Genomic DNA, 13,366 nt, shown 5'->3' with positions numbered 1-13,366 from the left:
CCTCCATTCTATGGGGGTACACAACTTCATGAAGCCAAGACGAAAGGGTAGGAGGTAGGGTCAATGTACGTGTAGCCAATAATAAAAAGCAAAGAAGGGATAAAAAGCTGAAACGTTGCACGCACTTTAGGTAACAAATAAAAAAAAAAACAGCTTTTGCGTTACATTGGAGTCTTCTGCTTGAATGCTGTGACCTGTGGTGCTTTGAGTTATTTTAAAGGGGTACTCCACTGGAAACATTTATTTATTTATTTATTTATTTATTTTTTAAATCAACTGGTGCCAGAAAGTTAAACAGATTTGTAAATTACTTCTATTAAAAAATCTTAATCCTTCAAGTACTTATCAGCTGTTGTATGATCCACAGGAAGTTCTTTTCTTTTTGTCTTTTCCTTTCTGTGTGACCACAGTGCTCTCTGCTGACACCTCTGTCCATTTTAGGAACTGTCCAGAATAGGAGAAAATCCCCATAGAAAACCTTTCCTGCTCTGGACAGTTCCTGACATGGACAGAGTTGTCAGCAGAGAGCACTGTGGTCAGACAGAAAGGAAATTAAAAAAGAAAAGAACTTCCTGTGGATCATAAGGCAGCTGATTAGTACTGGAAGGATTAAGATTTTTTAATAGAAGTCATTTACAAATCTGTTTAACTTTCTGGCTCCAGTTGATTTAAAAAAAATGTTTTCCACTAGAGTACCCCTTTAAGGATACAACCAATAAAGTAACAGATTTGATACGTTATATCTGAAGTGATCCATAGATTGAAGTTAAAAGAGGAGTCCCACATTTATTTATCCTCTATCGAAAGGATAGGGGATAAGTGTCTGAGTGCTGCCCCCCGTATCTCCTGTACAGAGTGCTGGCTCACCTTGCGCACGAAGCGGGGTCGGCACGCGCCCTCCACTCATCTCTATAGGAGAGCTGGAGATACACAAATGCTGTATCTCCAAAGATTGCGGGGGATCCCATTGATCGGACATGGTTGTAATGTCAGCGCTCCGGCCAGACACGCTGGCAGTGAGCGCTCTCCTTTCATGTCCCCGCTGACGGCAGGGCTGGAATTCGCAGCGCGGGACGCACCTGCTTGCGGGTTCCAGCCCATCACTCTCCTCCCTGGTCTTCTGTGTTCTCAGTCCCAGATCGTGTGCCAGAGCTCTGTAATTTAAAGGGCCAGTACGACCTAATTAGTGTCTTTACCTGTTCCTTTCCTATAAGTGTGTGCATCTCCCCCTGCCAGGTGTCGGATCTTTGTTGCCCTTGTGCCTGAGAGAAAGCTACAGTTTTTCCTGTGTTCTTGGTTATCCATGTACCTGATCCTTGTTCCGTGACCTGACCCTGCTACTGTGCCGCCCTGACCTTCAGCTATCCTGACCACATCTTGTCCTTATCCTCTGTACCTCGCTTCACCACAGCAACCAGTGTGGACGAGTCGTGCCAGGGGTAGTGACCTGGGTGCCGCCTGCCGCAGCAAGACCATCCAGCTTTGCGTTGGGCTCTGGTGGAAACCAGCGGCACCTTAGACTCCGCTCCCTGGCACGACTCACGTCATCATCCACACAGGCCCAGGGGATCCACCACCTGCCGTGACCCTTACAATGGTATTGCAGTTCAGCTTCATTGGCTTGAATGGGGGCTGAGCTGCAATACCACTCACAACCTGTGGACAAGGGTGGTGCTGTTTTTGGAAGAAAGCCGCCACGTTTTTGATTATATATTACATACAAACATACGTGACATACAGGGGCTGCAGGCTGGACAATAGATGGGTGTGAAAAGGTGACAAAGAGACAGGAGGGCAGGAGGGGGGGGGAGCTCTAATAGGCGATTGTCAGTAGAAACAGCTGAGTGCTGGATTATAGACTAGCTAATCCGATTGTCTTTCCACCTCGGACTCTCTCTGCTCCCTTGTCTGACACTGGGAACCTGCGGGTCTCTGTCTCTCTCACCCCCCCCAAATCCAACCCTATAGGGGTCATACAAAAGGGGCTCTTGACCCCCTTTCCCTGATCCCATTTTCAGGATGGTCCTCTTAAAGACCAAATTCACCTTTCAGAAGCGGGTGAAACTAGCCCAAACTCTATGGCTTCTCTCCTGGGTGAGTGTTCTTATAGGGTGTGTGACCTTTGGATTGGGGGTCTTCCTAAAGGTGCAACTATGGATACACAGCGAGGTGATGGACAACACTGTGGCCCATGCTGTTCCCAACACGGTTATAACAGCTGGACTGGTGGGAGCCATTCTTGGCCTGCTGGCAGGGAAAATCAGCCAAGATTCGCTCGACATGACTAAATATCCACGCTGGAAGCCATACCTGCTGCCATATTTTTTTGTGGCTATCCTGAGCGGTTTTCTTTGTGTGGCTGCTTTGCTCCTCAGCATACTACTGAGGGGAAGCCTGGAGGAATCGCTGAAGATAGGATTGAGGAACGGGATCAGGTTCTACAAGGACACGGACACTCCAGGCCGTTGCTACCAGAAGAGGACAATGGACAAGTTACAAATGGACTTCCAATGCTGCGGAAACAACCACTATAAAGACTGGTTCGAGGTGCAATGGATCAGCAATCGCTACCTGGACTTTTCCTCCAAAGAAGTCAAAGAGTAAGTCACCATTTCAGTATAGATGTCCTTTATTTATTTTCAGCTACCGAAAAGTGTGATATATGATATTGGGTCCTAAAACGACAAAATTCCCCTGGAACGTTTAGTATGTATGAATAGTATGAGGGTTTTTTCTGGCTAGGTTCACACTATTTATTTATATGCAAAGCTGTCGAATATAGAATAATTGGAATGTTCTTGATTAGAATCAACTATAAAAAAAATGTTTTAAACCAAATATTGCTGATGAAATAACAGGTCTTTCTTTCTCTTTCTCTCTCTCTCTATATATATACAGTATTTATATTTCTATGGACAAAGACAATGGAGCGACTAAATATTGTATGGAGATATATATATAAATATATATATATATATATATTTTTTTAATTACTATACAGAAGTGTTTCCCAACCAGGGTGCCTCCAGCTGTTGCAATACTACAACTCCCAGCATGCCTGGACAGCCAACGGCATGCTGGGAGTTGTAGTTTTGCAGTTCTTTCCTTTAAAACATTTGCCCTAAATAACACCCACTTATCTGAATCATATCTTGTGATTTTCAGTCCACTATGCATTATGCATAGTGCTTATTTTTTTAATGCAATTTTGGTGGTCTTCTGTGTAGTAAAGAAAAAAAAAACTAAATAAATAAATAATTAAATAAATCTAATCCATCTCCTATCTATCTATTTGTCTTTCTACACTGCTCAAAAAAAAAAAAAAGAGAACCCTTAAAGGGGTACTCCGCCCCTAGACATCTTATCCCCTATCCAAAGGATAGGGGATAAGATGTCAGATCGCCGCGGTCCCGCTACTGGGGAGCCCCGGGATCCCCGCTGCGACACCTCGCTATCATTACAGCACAGAGCGAGTTCGCTCTGCACGTAATGACGTGCAATACAGGGGCCAGAGCATCGTTACGTCACGGCTCTGCCCCTCGTGACATCACGGCCCGCCCCTTTCAATACAAGTCTATGGGAGGGGGCTCGGCGGTCGTCACGCCCCCTGCCATAGAATTGCATTAAGGGGACGGGCCGTGATGTCACGAGGGGCGGAGCCATGACGTCACGCGGCTCCGTCCCCTGTATCGCCCGTCATTACGCACAGAGCGAACTCGCTCTGTGCTGTAATGATAGCGGGGTGCCGTAGCGGGGATCCCGGGGCTCCCCAGCAGCGGGACCGCGGCGATCTGACATCTTATCCCCTTATCCTTTTGGATAGGGGATAAGATGTCTAGGGGCGGAGTACCCCTTTAAACAACACAATGTAACTCCAAGTCAATGACACTTCTGTGAAGTCACACTGTCCACTCAGGAAGCAACAATGATTGACAATCAATTTCACATGCTGTTGTGCAAATGGAACAGACAACAGGTGGAAATTATAGGCAATTAGCATGAGACCCCCAATAAAGGAGTGGTTCTGCAGGTGGTGACCACAGACCACTTCTCAGTTCCTATGCTTCCTGGCTGATGTTTTGGTCACTTTTTAATGCTGGCGGGGCTTTCACTCTAGTGGTAGCATGAGACTGAGTCTACAACCCACACAAGTGGCTCAGGTAGTGCAGCTCATCCAGGATGGCACATCAATGCGAGCTGTAGCAAGATGGTTTGCTGTGTCTGTCAGCGTAGTGTCCAGAGCATCGAGGCGCTACCAGGAGACAGGTCAGTACATCAGGAGACATGGAGGAGGCCGTAGGAGGGCAACAACCCAGCAGCAGGACCGCTACCTCCGCATTTGTGCAAGGAGGAGCAGGAGGAGCACTGCCAGAGCCCTGCAAAATGACCTCCAGCAGGCCACAAATGTGCATGTGTCCACTCAAACGGTCAGAAACAGACACCATGAGGGTGATATGAGGGTCCAATGTCCACAGGTGGGGGTTGTGCTTACAGCCCAACACCGTGCAGGACGTTTGGCATTTGCCAGAGAACACCAAGATTGGCAAATTCACCACTGGCGCCCTGTGCTCTTCACAGATGAAAGCAGGTTCACAATGAGCACATGTGACAGACGTCACAGAGTCTGGAGACGCTGTGGAGAACATTCTGCTGCCTGCAACATCCTCCAGCATGACCGGTTTGGCGGTGGGTCGGTAAAGGTGTGGGGTGGCATTTCTTTGGGGGCCGCACAGCCCTCCATGTGCTTTTGAGAGGTAGCCTTACTGCCATTAGGTACCGAGATGAGATCCTCAGACCCCTTGTGAGACCAAATGCTGGTGCGGTTGGCCCTGGGTTCCTCCTAATACAAGACAATGCTAGACCTCATGTGGCTGGAGTGTGTCAGCAGTTCCTGCAAGAGGAAGGCATTGATGCTATGGACTGGCCCGCCTGTTCTCCAGACCTGAATCTGATTGAGCACATCTGGCTCCATCCACCAATGCCACGTTGCACCACAGACTGTCCAGGAGTTGGCGGATGCTTTAGTCCAGGTTTAGGAGGACATCCCCCAGGAGACCATCCGCCACCTCATCAGGAGCATGCCCAGGCATTGTAGGGAGGTCATACGGGCACGTGGAGGCCACACACACTGTTACGCCGAGCGCTCCGGGTCCCCGCTCCTCCCCGGAGCGCTCGCTACACTCTCGCTACTGCAGCGCTCCGGTCAGATCCACTGACCCGGTGCGCTGCGATACCGCCTCCAGCCGGGATGAGATTCGCGATGCGGGTGGCGCCCGCTCGCGATGCGCACCCCGGCTCCCGTACCTGACTCACTCTCCGTCGGTCCTGTCCCGGCGCGCGCGGCCCCGCTCCCTAGGGCGCGCGCCCTCCGGGTCTCTGCGATTTAAAGGGCCACTGCGCCGCTGATTGGCGCAGTGGTTCTAATTAGTGTGTTCACCTGTGCACTCCCTATTTATACCTCACTTCCCCTGCACTCCCTCGCCGGATCTTGTTGCCATTGTGCCAGTGAAAGCGTTTCCTTGTGTGTTCCTAGCCTGTGTTCCAGACCTCCTGCCTTTGCCCCTGACTACGATCCTTGCTGCCTGCCCCGACCTTCTGCTACGTCCGACCTTGCTTCTGTCTACTCCCTTGTACCGCGCCTATCTTCAGCAGTCAGAGAGGTTGAGCCGTTGCTAGTGGATACGACCTGGTCACTACCGCCGCAGCAAGACCATCCCGCTTTGCGGCGGGCTCTGGTGAAAACCAGTAGTGACTTAGAACCAGTCCACTAGCACGGTCCACGCCAATCCCTCTCTGGCACAGAGGATCCACCTCCTGCCAGCCGGCATCATGACAGTAGATCCGGCCATGGATCCCGCTGAAATTCCTCTGCCAGTTGTCGCCGACCTCACCACGGTGGTCGCCCAGCAGTCACAACAGATAGCGCAACAAGGCCACCAGCTGTCTCAACTGACCGTGATGCTACAGCAGCTACTACCACAGCTTCAGCAATCATCTCCTCCGCCAGCTCCTGCACCTCCTCCGCAGCGAGTGGCCGCTTCAGGCCTACGACTATCCTTGCCGGATAAATTTGATGGGGACTCTAAATTTTGCCGTGGCTTTCTTTCTCAATGTTCCCTGCACTTGGAGATGATGTCGGACCAGTTTCCTACTGAAAGGTCTAAGGTGGCTTTCGTAGTCAGCCTTCTGTCTGGAAAAGCTCTGTCATGGGCCACACCGCTCTGGGACCGCAATGACCCCGTCACTGCCTCTGTACACTCCTTCTTCTCGGAAATTCGAAGTGTCTTTGAGGAACCTGCCCGAGCCTCTTCTGCTGAGACTGCCCTGTTGAACCTGGTCCAGGGTAATTCTTCCGTTGGCGAGTACGCCGTACAATTCCGTACTCTTGCTTCAGAACTATCCTGGAATAATGAGGCCCTCTGCGCGACCTTTAAAAAAGGCCTATCCAGCAACATTAAAGATGTTCTGGCCGCACGAGAAATTCCTGCTAACCTACATGAACTCATTCATCTAGCCACTCGCATTGACATGCGTTTTTCCGAAAGGCGTCAGGAGCTCCGCCAGGATATGGACTTTGTTCGCACGAGGCGTTTTTTTCTCCCCGGCTCCTCTCTCCTCTGGTCCCCTGCAATCCGTTCCTGTGCCTCCCGCCGTGGAGGCTATGCAGGTCGACCGGTCTCGCCTGACACCTCAAGAGAGGACACGACGCCGCATGGAGAATCTCTGCCTGTACTGTGCTAGTACCGAACACTTCCTGAGGGATTGTCCTATCCGTCCTCCCCGCCTGGAAAGACGTACGCTGACTCCGCACAAAGGTGAGACAGTCCTTGATGTCAACTCTGCTTCTCCACGTCTTACTGTGCCTGTGCGGATATCTGCCTCTACCTTCTCCTTCTCTACTATGGCCTTCTTGGATTCCGGATCTGCAGGAAATTTTATTTTGGCCTCTCTCGTCAACAGGTTCAACATCCCGGTGACCAGTCTCGCCAGACCCCTCTACATCAATTGTGTTAACAATGAAAGATTGGACTGTACCATACGTTTCCGCACGGAGCCCCTCCTAATGTGCATCGGACCTCATCACGAGAAAATTGAGTTTTTGGTCCTCCCCAATTGCACTTCCGAAATTCTCCTTGGACTACCCTGGCTTCAACACCATTCCCCAACCCTGGATTGGTCCACTGGGGAGATCAAGAGTTGGGGCCCCTCTTGTTTCAAGGACTGCCTTAAACCGGTTCCCAGTACTCCTTGCCGTGACTCTGTGGTTCCCCCTGTAACCGGTCTCCCTAAGGCCTATATGGACTTTGCGGATGTTTTTTGCAAAAAACAAGCTGAGACTCTACCTCCTCACAGGCCTTATGACTGTCCTATTGACCTCCTCCCGGGCACTACTCCACCCCGGGGCAGAATTTATCCTCTCTCTGCCCCAGAGACTCTTGCTATGTCTGAGTACATCCAGGAAAATTTAAAAAAGGGCTTTATCCGCAAATCCTCCTCTCCTGCCGGAGCCGGATTTTTCTTTGTGTCCAAAAAAGATGGCTCCCTACGTCCTTGCATTGACTACCGCGGTCTTAATAAAATCACGGTAAAGAACCGCTACCCCCTACCTCTCATCTCTGAACTCTTTGATCGCCTCCAAGGTGCCCACATCTTTACCAAACTGGACTTAAGAGGTGCTTATAATCTCATCCGCATCAGAGAGGGGGATGAATGGAAAACGGCATTTAACACTAGAGATGGACACTTTGAGTATCTGGTCATGCCCTTTGGCCTGTGCAACGCCCCTGCCGTCTTCCAAGACTTTGTTAACGAAATTTTTCGTGATCTCTTATATTCCTGTGTTGTTGTATATCTGGACGATATCCTGATTTTTTCTGCCAATCTAGAAGAACACCGCCAGCATGTCCGCATGGTTCTTCAGAGACTTCGTGACAATCAACTTTATGCCAAAATGGAGAAATGTCTGTTTGAATGTCAATCTCTTCCTTTCCTAGGATACTTGGTCTCTGGCCAGGGACTACAAATGGATCCAGACAAACTCTCTGCCGTCTTAGATTGGCCACGCCCCTCCGGACTCCGTGCTATCAAACGTTTTTTGGGGTTCGCCAAATATTACAGACAATTTATTCCACATTTTTCCACCATTGTGGCTCCTATCGTGGCTTTAACCAAAAAGAATGCCAATCCTAAGTCATGGCCTCCTCAAGCGGAAGACGCCTTTAAACAGCTCAAGTCTGCCTTTTCTTCGGCTCCCGTGCTCTCCAGACCTGACCCATCTAAACCCTTCCTATTGGAGGTTGATGCCTCCTCAGTAGGAGCTGGAGCGGTCCTTCTACAAAAAAATTCTTCCGGGCATGCTGTTACTTGTGGTTTTTTTTCTAGGACCTTCTCTCCGGCGGAGAGGAACTACTCCATCGGGGATCGAGAGCTTCTAGCCATTAAATTAGCACTTGAGGAATGGAGGCATCTGCTGGAGGGATCAAGATTTCCAGTTATTATTTACACCGATCACAAGAACCTCTCCTATCTCCAGTCTGCCCAACGGCTGAATCCTCGCCAGGCCAGGTGGTCTCTGTTCTTTGCCCGATTTAATTTTGAAATTCACTTTCGGCCTGCCGATAAGAACATTAGGGCCGATGCTCTCTCTCGTTCCTCGGATGCCTCGGAAGTAGAGCTCTCTCCGCAACACATCATTCCTCCTGACTGCCTGATCTCCACTTCTCCAGCCTCCATCAGGCAAACTCCTCCAGGGAAGACCTTCGTCTCTCCACGCCAACGCCTCGGAATCCTCAAATGGGGTCACTCCTCCCATCTCGCAGGTCATGCGGGCATCAAGAAATCCGTGCAACTCATCTCTCGTTTCTATTGGTGGCCGACTCTGGAGACGGATGTTGTGGATTTTGTGCGAGCCTGCACTGTCTGTGCCCGGGATAAGACTCCTCGCCAGAAGCCCGCTGGTCTTCTTCATCCTCTGCCTGTCCCCGAACAGCCTTGGTCTCTGATTGGTATGGACTTTATTACAGACTTACCCCCATCCCGTGGCAACACTGTTGTTTGGGTGGTCGTTGATCGATTCTCCAAGATGGCACATTTCATCCCTCTTCCTGGTCTTCCTTCAGCGCCTCAGTTGGCAAAACAATTTTTTGTACACATTTTTCGTCTTCACGGGTTGCCCACGCAGATCGTCTCGGATAGAGGCGTCCAATTCGTGTCAAAATTCTGGAGGGCTCTCTGTAAACAACTCAAGATTAAATTAAACTTTTCTTCTGCATATCATCCTCAATCCAATGGGCAAGTAGAAAGAATTAACCAGGTCCTGGGTGATTATTTACGGCATTTTGTTTCCTCCCGCCAGGATGACTGGGCAGATCTTCTACCATGGGCCGAATTCTCGTATAACTTCAGAGTCTCTGAATCTTCCTCCAAATCCCCATTTTTCGTGGTGTACGGCCGTCACCCTCTTCCCCCCCTCCCTACTCCCTTGCCCTCTGGTTTGCCCGCTGTGGATGAAATATCTCGTGATCTTTCCACCATATGGAAAGAGACCCAAAATTCTCTCTTACAGGCTTCATCACGCATGAAGAAGTTTGCTGATAAGAAAAGAAGAGCTCCCCCCATTTTTTCTCCTGGAGACAAGGTATGGCTCTCCGCTAAATATGTCCGCTTCCGTGTCCCTAGCTACAAATTGGGACCACGCTATCTTGGTCCTTTCAAAATTTTGTGCCAGATTAATCCTGTCTCTTACAAACTTCTTCTTCCTCCTTCTCTTCGTATTCCTAATGCCTTTCACGTTTCTCTTCTTAAACCACTCATCATCAACCGTTTCTCTCCCAAACTTGTTTCTCCCACTCCTGTTTCCGGCTCCTCGGACATCTTCTCCGTAAAGGAGATACTGGCCTCCAAGAAGGTCAGAGGGAAAACTTTTTTTTTAGTCGATTGGGAGGGTTGTGGGCCTGAAGAGAGATCCTGGGAACCTGAGGACAATATCCTAGACAAAAGTCTGCTCCTCAGGTTCTCAGGCTCTAAGAAGAGGGGGAGACCCAAGGGGGGGGGTACTGTTACGCCGAGCGCTCTGGGTCCCCGCTCCTCCCCGGAGCGCTCGCTACACTCTCGCTACTGCAGCGCTCCGGTCAGATCCACTGACCCGGTGCGCTGCGATACCGCCTCCAGCCGGGATGCGATTCGCGATGCAGGTGGCGCCCGCTCGCGATGCGCACCCCGGCTCCCGTACCTGACTCACTCTCCGTCGGTCCTGTCCCGGCGCGCGCGGCCCCGCTCCCTAGGGCGCGCGCGCGCCGGGTCTCTGCGATTTAAAGGGCCACTGCGCCGCTGATTGGCGCAGTGGTTCTAATTAGTGTGTTCACCTGTGCACTCCCTATTTATACCTCACTTCCCCTGCACTCCCTCGCCGGATCTTGTTGCCATTGTGCCAGTGAAAGCGTTTCCTTGTGTGTTCCTAGCCTGTGTTCCAGACCTCCTGCCGTTGCCCCTGACTACGATCCTTGCTGCCTGCCCCGACCTTCTGCTACGTCCGACCTTGCTTCTGTCTACTCCCTTGTACCGCGCCTATCTTCAGCAGTCAGAGAGGTTGAGCCGTTGCTAGTGGATACGACCTGGTCACTACCGCCGCAGCAAGACCATCCCGCTTTGCGGCGGGCTCTGGTGAAAACCAGTAGTGACTTAGAACCGGTCCACTAGCACGGTCCACGCCAATCCCTCTCTGGCACAGAGGATCCACCTCCTGCCAACCGGCATCGTGACACACACTACTGAGCCTCATTGTGACTTGTTTTAAGGACATTACATAAAGTTGCATAGGCCTGTAGTGTGGTTTTCCACTTTGATTTTGAGTGTGACTCCATATCCAGACCTCCATGGGTTGATAAATTTGATTTCCATTGATCATTTTTGTGATTTTGTTGTCAGCGCATTCAACTATGTAAAGACGAAAGTATTTCATACGATTAGTTCATTCAATCAGATCTAGAATGTGTTATGTTAGTGTTCACTTTATTTTTTTGAGCAGTATATTATGTATTTACTATCTATCGCATTTCTATTTATTCAAAACTCAATGGGGAAGATTTATCAAAATCTGTGTGGACGACGAGTGGTGCAGTTGCCAATAGCAACCAATCAGATTACTTCTTCATTTTTCAGAGGCCTCCTCAACACAGGTTGTGATACATTTCCCGAATGTGTGTATATTCCTGCAGAACTTCCAAATGGCTGCAAATAGTTCAATGAAACTTGGTCACATGTTACTTATATGTCAACTAAAAATATAGGATAGGTAAAATAACCCTAAACCCCATCCCCATCCCCCCATTTGTGAGAAAAAAAAGTTTTTTGTCTAAAGTCTCATGCAAGTCAATACCTTACTCCACAAGATCTGCACTGCATCTCCTGATGAGTACATAAGTCCAGCTTGCAAGCTACGCCTCTTCCAAAAAAACACACCCCTACTGCAAGCCTCACCTCTTCTATTTTCAATCACAGGTCTTTTAACCACATTCTCTCCCTCAGCTCACTCCCCCAGCCACACCCCCTTCCAGAAGCCACACCTATTCTTTTTTGGTCCCTTATTGTGTGTTAGTCCGGATTGCAAGCCACACAACTCTTGGGAAGCCACGCTCCCTCCGCAAAGCCACACCCCTTTCTATTTTCAACCCTTTTTGTGCATTGGTCCGGCTTCAAGGCCTGCCCTGTACAATAAAGCCACACCCCTTCTATTTTTGGCCTACAGTCTCTTTATCCCAACTCAACGAGATATGAGGTCTGGAAATGAGAACGAGATATGAGGATGAGATATGAGGTCGGGATATGAGGACGAGATATGAGGTCGGGATATAAGGACGGGATATGAGGTTGGGATATAAGGACAGGATATAAGGACGGATATGAGGTTGGGATATAAGGACAGGATATAAGGACGAGATATGAGGTTGGGATATAAGGACAGGATATAAGGACGAGATATGAGGTTGGGATATAAGGACAGGATATAAGGACGAGATATGAGGTTGGGATATAAGGACAGGATATAAGGACGAGATATGAGGTTGGGATATAAGGACAGGATATAAGGACGAGATATGAGGTTGGGATATAAGGACAGGATATAAGGACGAGATATGAGGTTGGGATATAAGGACAGGATATAAGGACGAGATATGAGGTTGGGATATAAGGACAGGATATAAGGACGAGATATGAGGTTGGGACATGAGGTTGGGAAATAAGGACAGGATATAAGGACGGGATATGAGGTTGGGATATAAGGACGGGATAGGAGGTTGGGATATGAGGTTGGGAAATAAGGACAGGATATAAGGACGGGATATGAGGTTGGGATATAAGGACGGGATATGAGGACGAAATATGAGGTTGGGATATAAGGACGGGTTTTGAGGACGAAATATGAGGTTGGGATATAAGGACGAGATAAGAGGATGAGATTGGAGGCCAAGATTTGAGGACAGACTATGAGAGAGAGAGAGAACAAAAGAAAATTTTAACCAGTTGCCTATATCTACCAATCACATTACTTGTTTTATTTTTCAGTGGCCTTTGTAAAAATGAAAAAAGCAATCTAAATGGTTGCTATGGGCAACTTTTCGCCTGCACAAGTTTTGGTAAATCTCCCCCTATTTTTGTATGTATGTATGTATGTGTGTATGTATGTTCCAGCATAACTTCCAAAAAGCTTGAGATATTTTCAGTAAACTTGGTACACGTTACTTATATGTCAACCAAAGTATATAATAGAGTTTAATCTACCTTAACTCACCATAAGGGGGGGGTTTTCTTTAATGAAGTCCCATGTAACCTCTGGCACTTCTGGTACATCTCCTGATCACATTACTCTTGGGCTGTGGAGATTGTCCAGGACTTTAGGGGTACGTTCACACAACTGGATCTTCTAGGAGAGTTAATGTAATCTGCTGCAGATTTTCCACTCCTAAAATTCTGCTGCAGAAAATCCATTGTGGCTTAAACCCGCCACAGCTTAAAGGAGTATTTCAGGAAAAAAACTTTTTTTTTTAGATCAACGTGCTCCAGAAAGTTAAACAGATTTGTAAATTACTTCTATTAAAAAAATCTTAATCTTTCCAATAATTATCAGCTGCTGAAGTTGCATTGTTCTTTTCTGTCTGACAACAGTGCTCTCTGCTGACATCTCTGCTTGTCTCAGGAACTGCACAGAGCAGAATAGGTTGGCTATGAGAATTTGCTTCCACTCTGGACAGCTCCCCGAGACACGTGTCATCAGAGAGCCCTTAGACAGAAAAGAATAACTCAACTTCAGCAGCTCATAAGTACTGAAAGGATTAAGATTTTTTAATAGAAGTAATTTACAAATCTG

At 48.6% G+C, this 13,366-nt stretch overlaps 1 protein-coding gene across 1 annotated transcript in view; it reads left to right on the top strand.

Moving 5' to 3' along the window:
• The first annotated feature begins 1,935 nt into the window (after window positions 1-1,935).
• Window positions 1,936-13,366, top strand: part of ROM1 (retinal outer segment membrane protein 1) — a 28,158-nt gene continuing 16,727 nt past the window's right edge. Inside the window, exon 1 of the mRNA XM_056527537.1 lies at window positions 1,936-2,600. Within this exon, the coding sequence (XP_056383512.1) occupies window positions 2,020-2,600 (581 nt within the window). The 5' untranslated portion in view covers window positions 1,936-2,019. The remainder of the gene's footprint in view (window positions 2,601-13,366) is intronic.

Source organism: Hyla sarda, chromosome 6 (assembly GCF_029499605.1).
Source record: "Hyla sarda isolate aHylSar1 chromosome 6, aHylSar1.hap1, whole genome shotgun sequence".
Lineage (NCBI taxonomy): Eukaryota > Metazoa > Chordata > Amphibia > Anura > Hylidae > Hyla > Hyla sarda.
The sequence above is the reverse complement of the archived record's forward strand: the minus strand, read 5'-3'. Positions and strand labels throughout refer to the sequence as shown.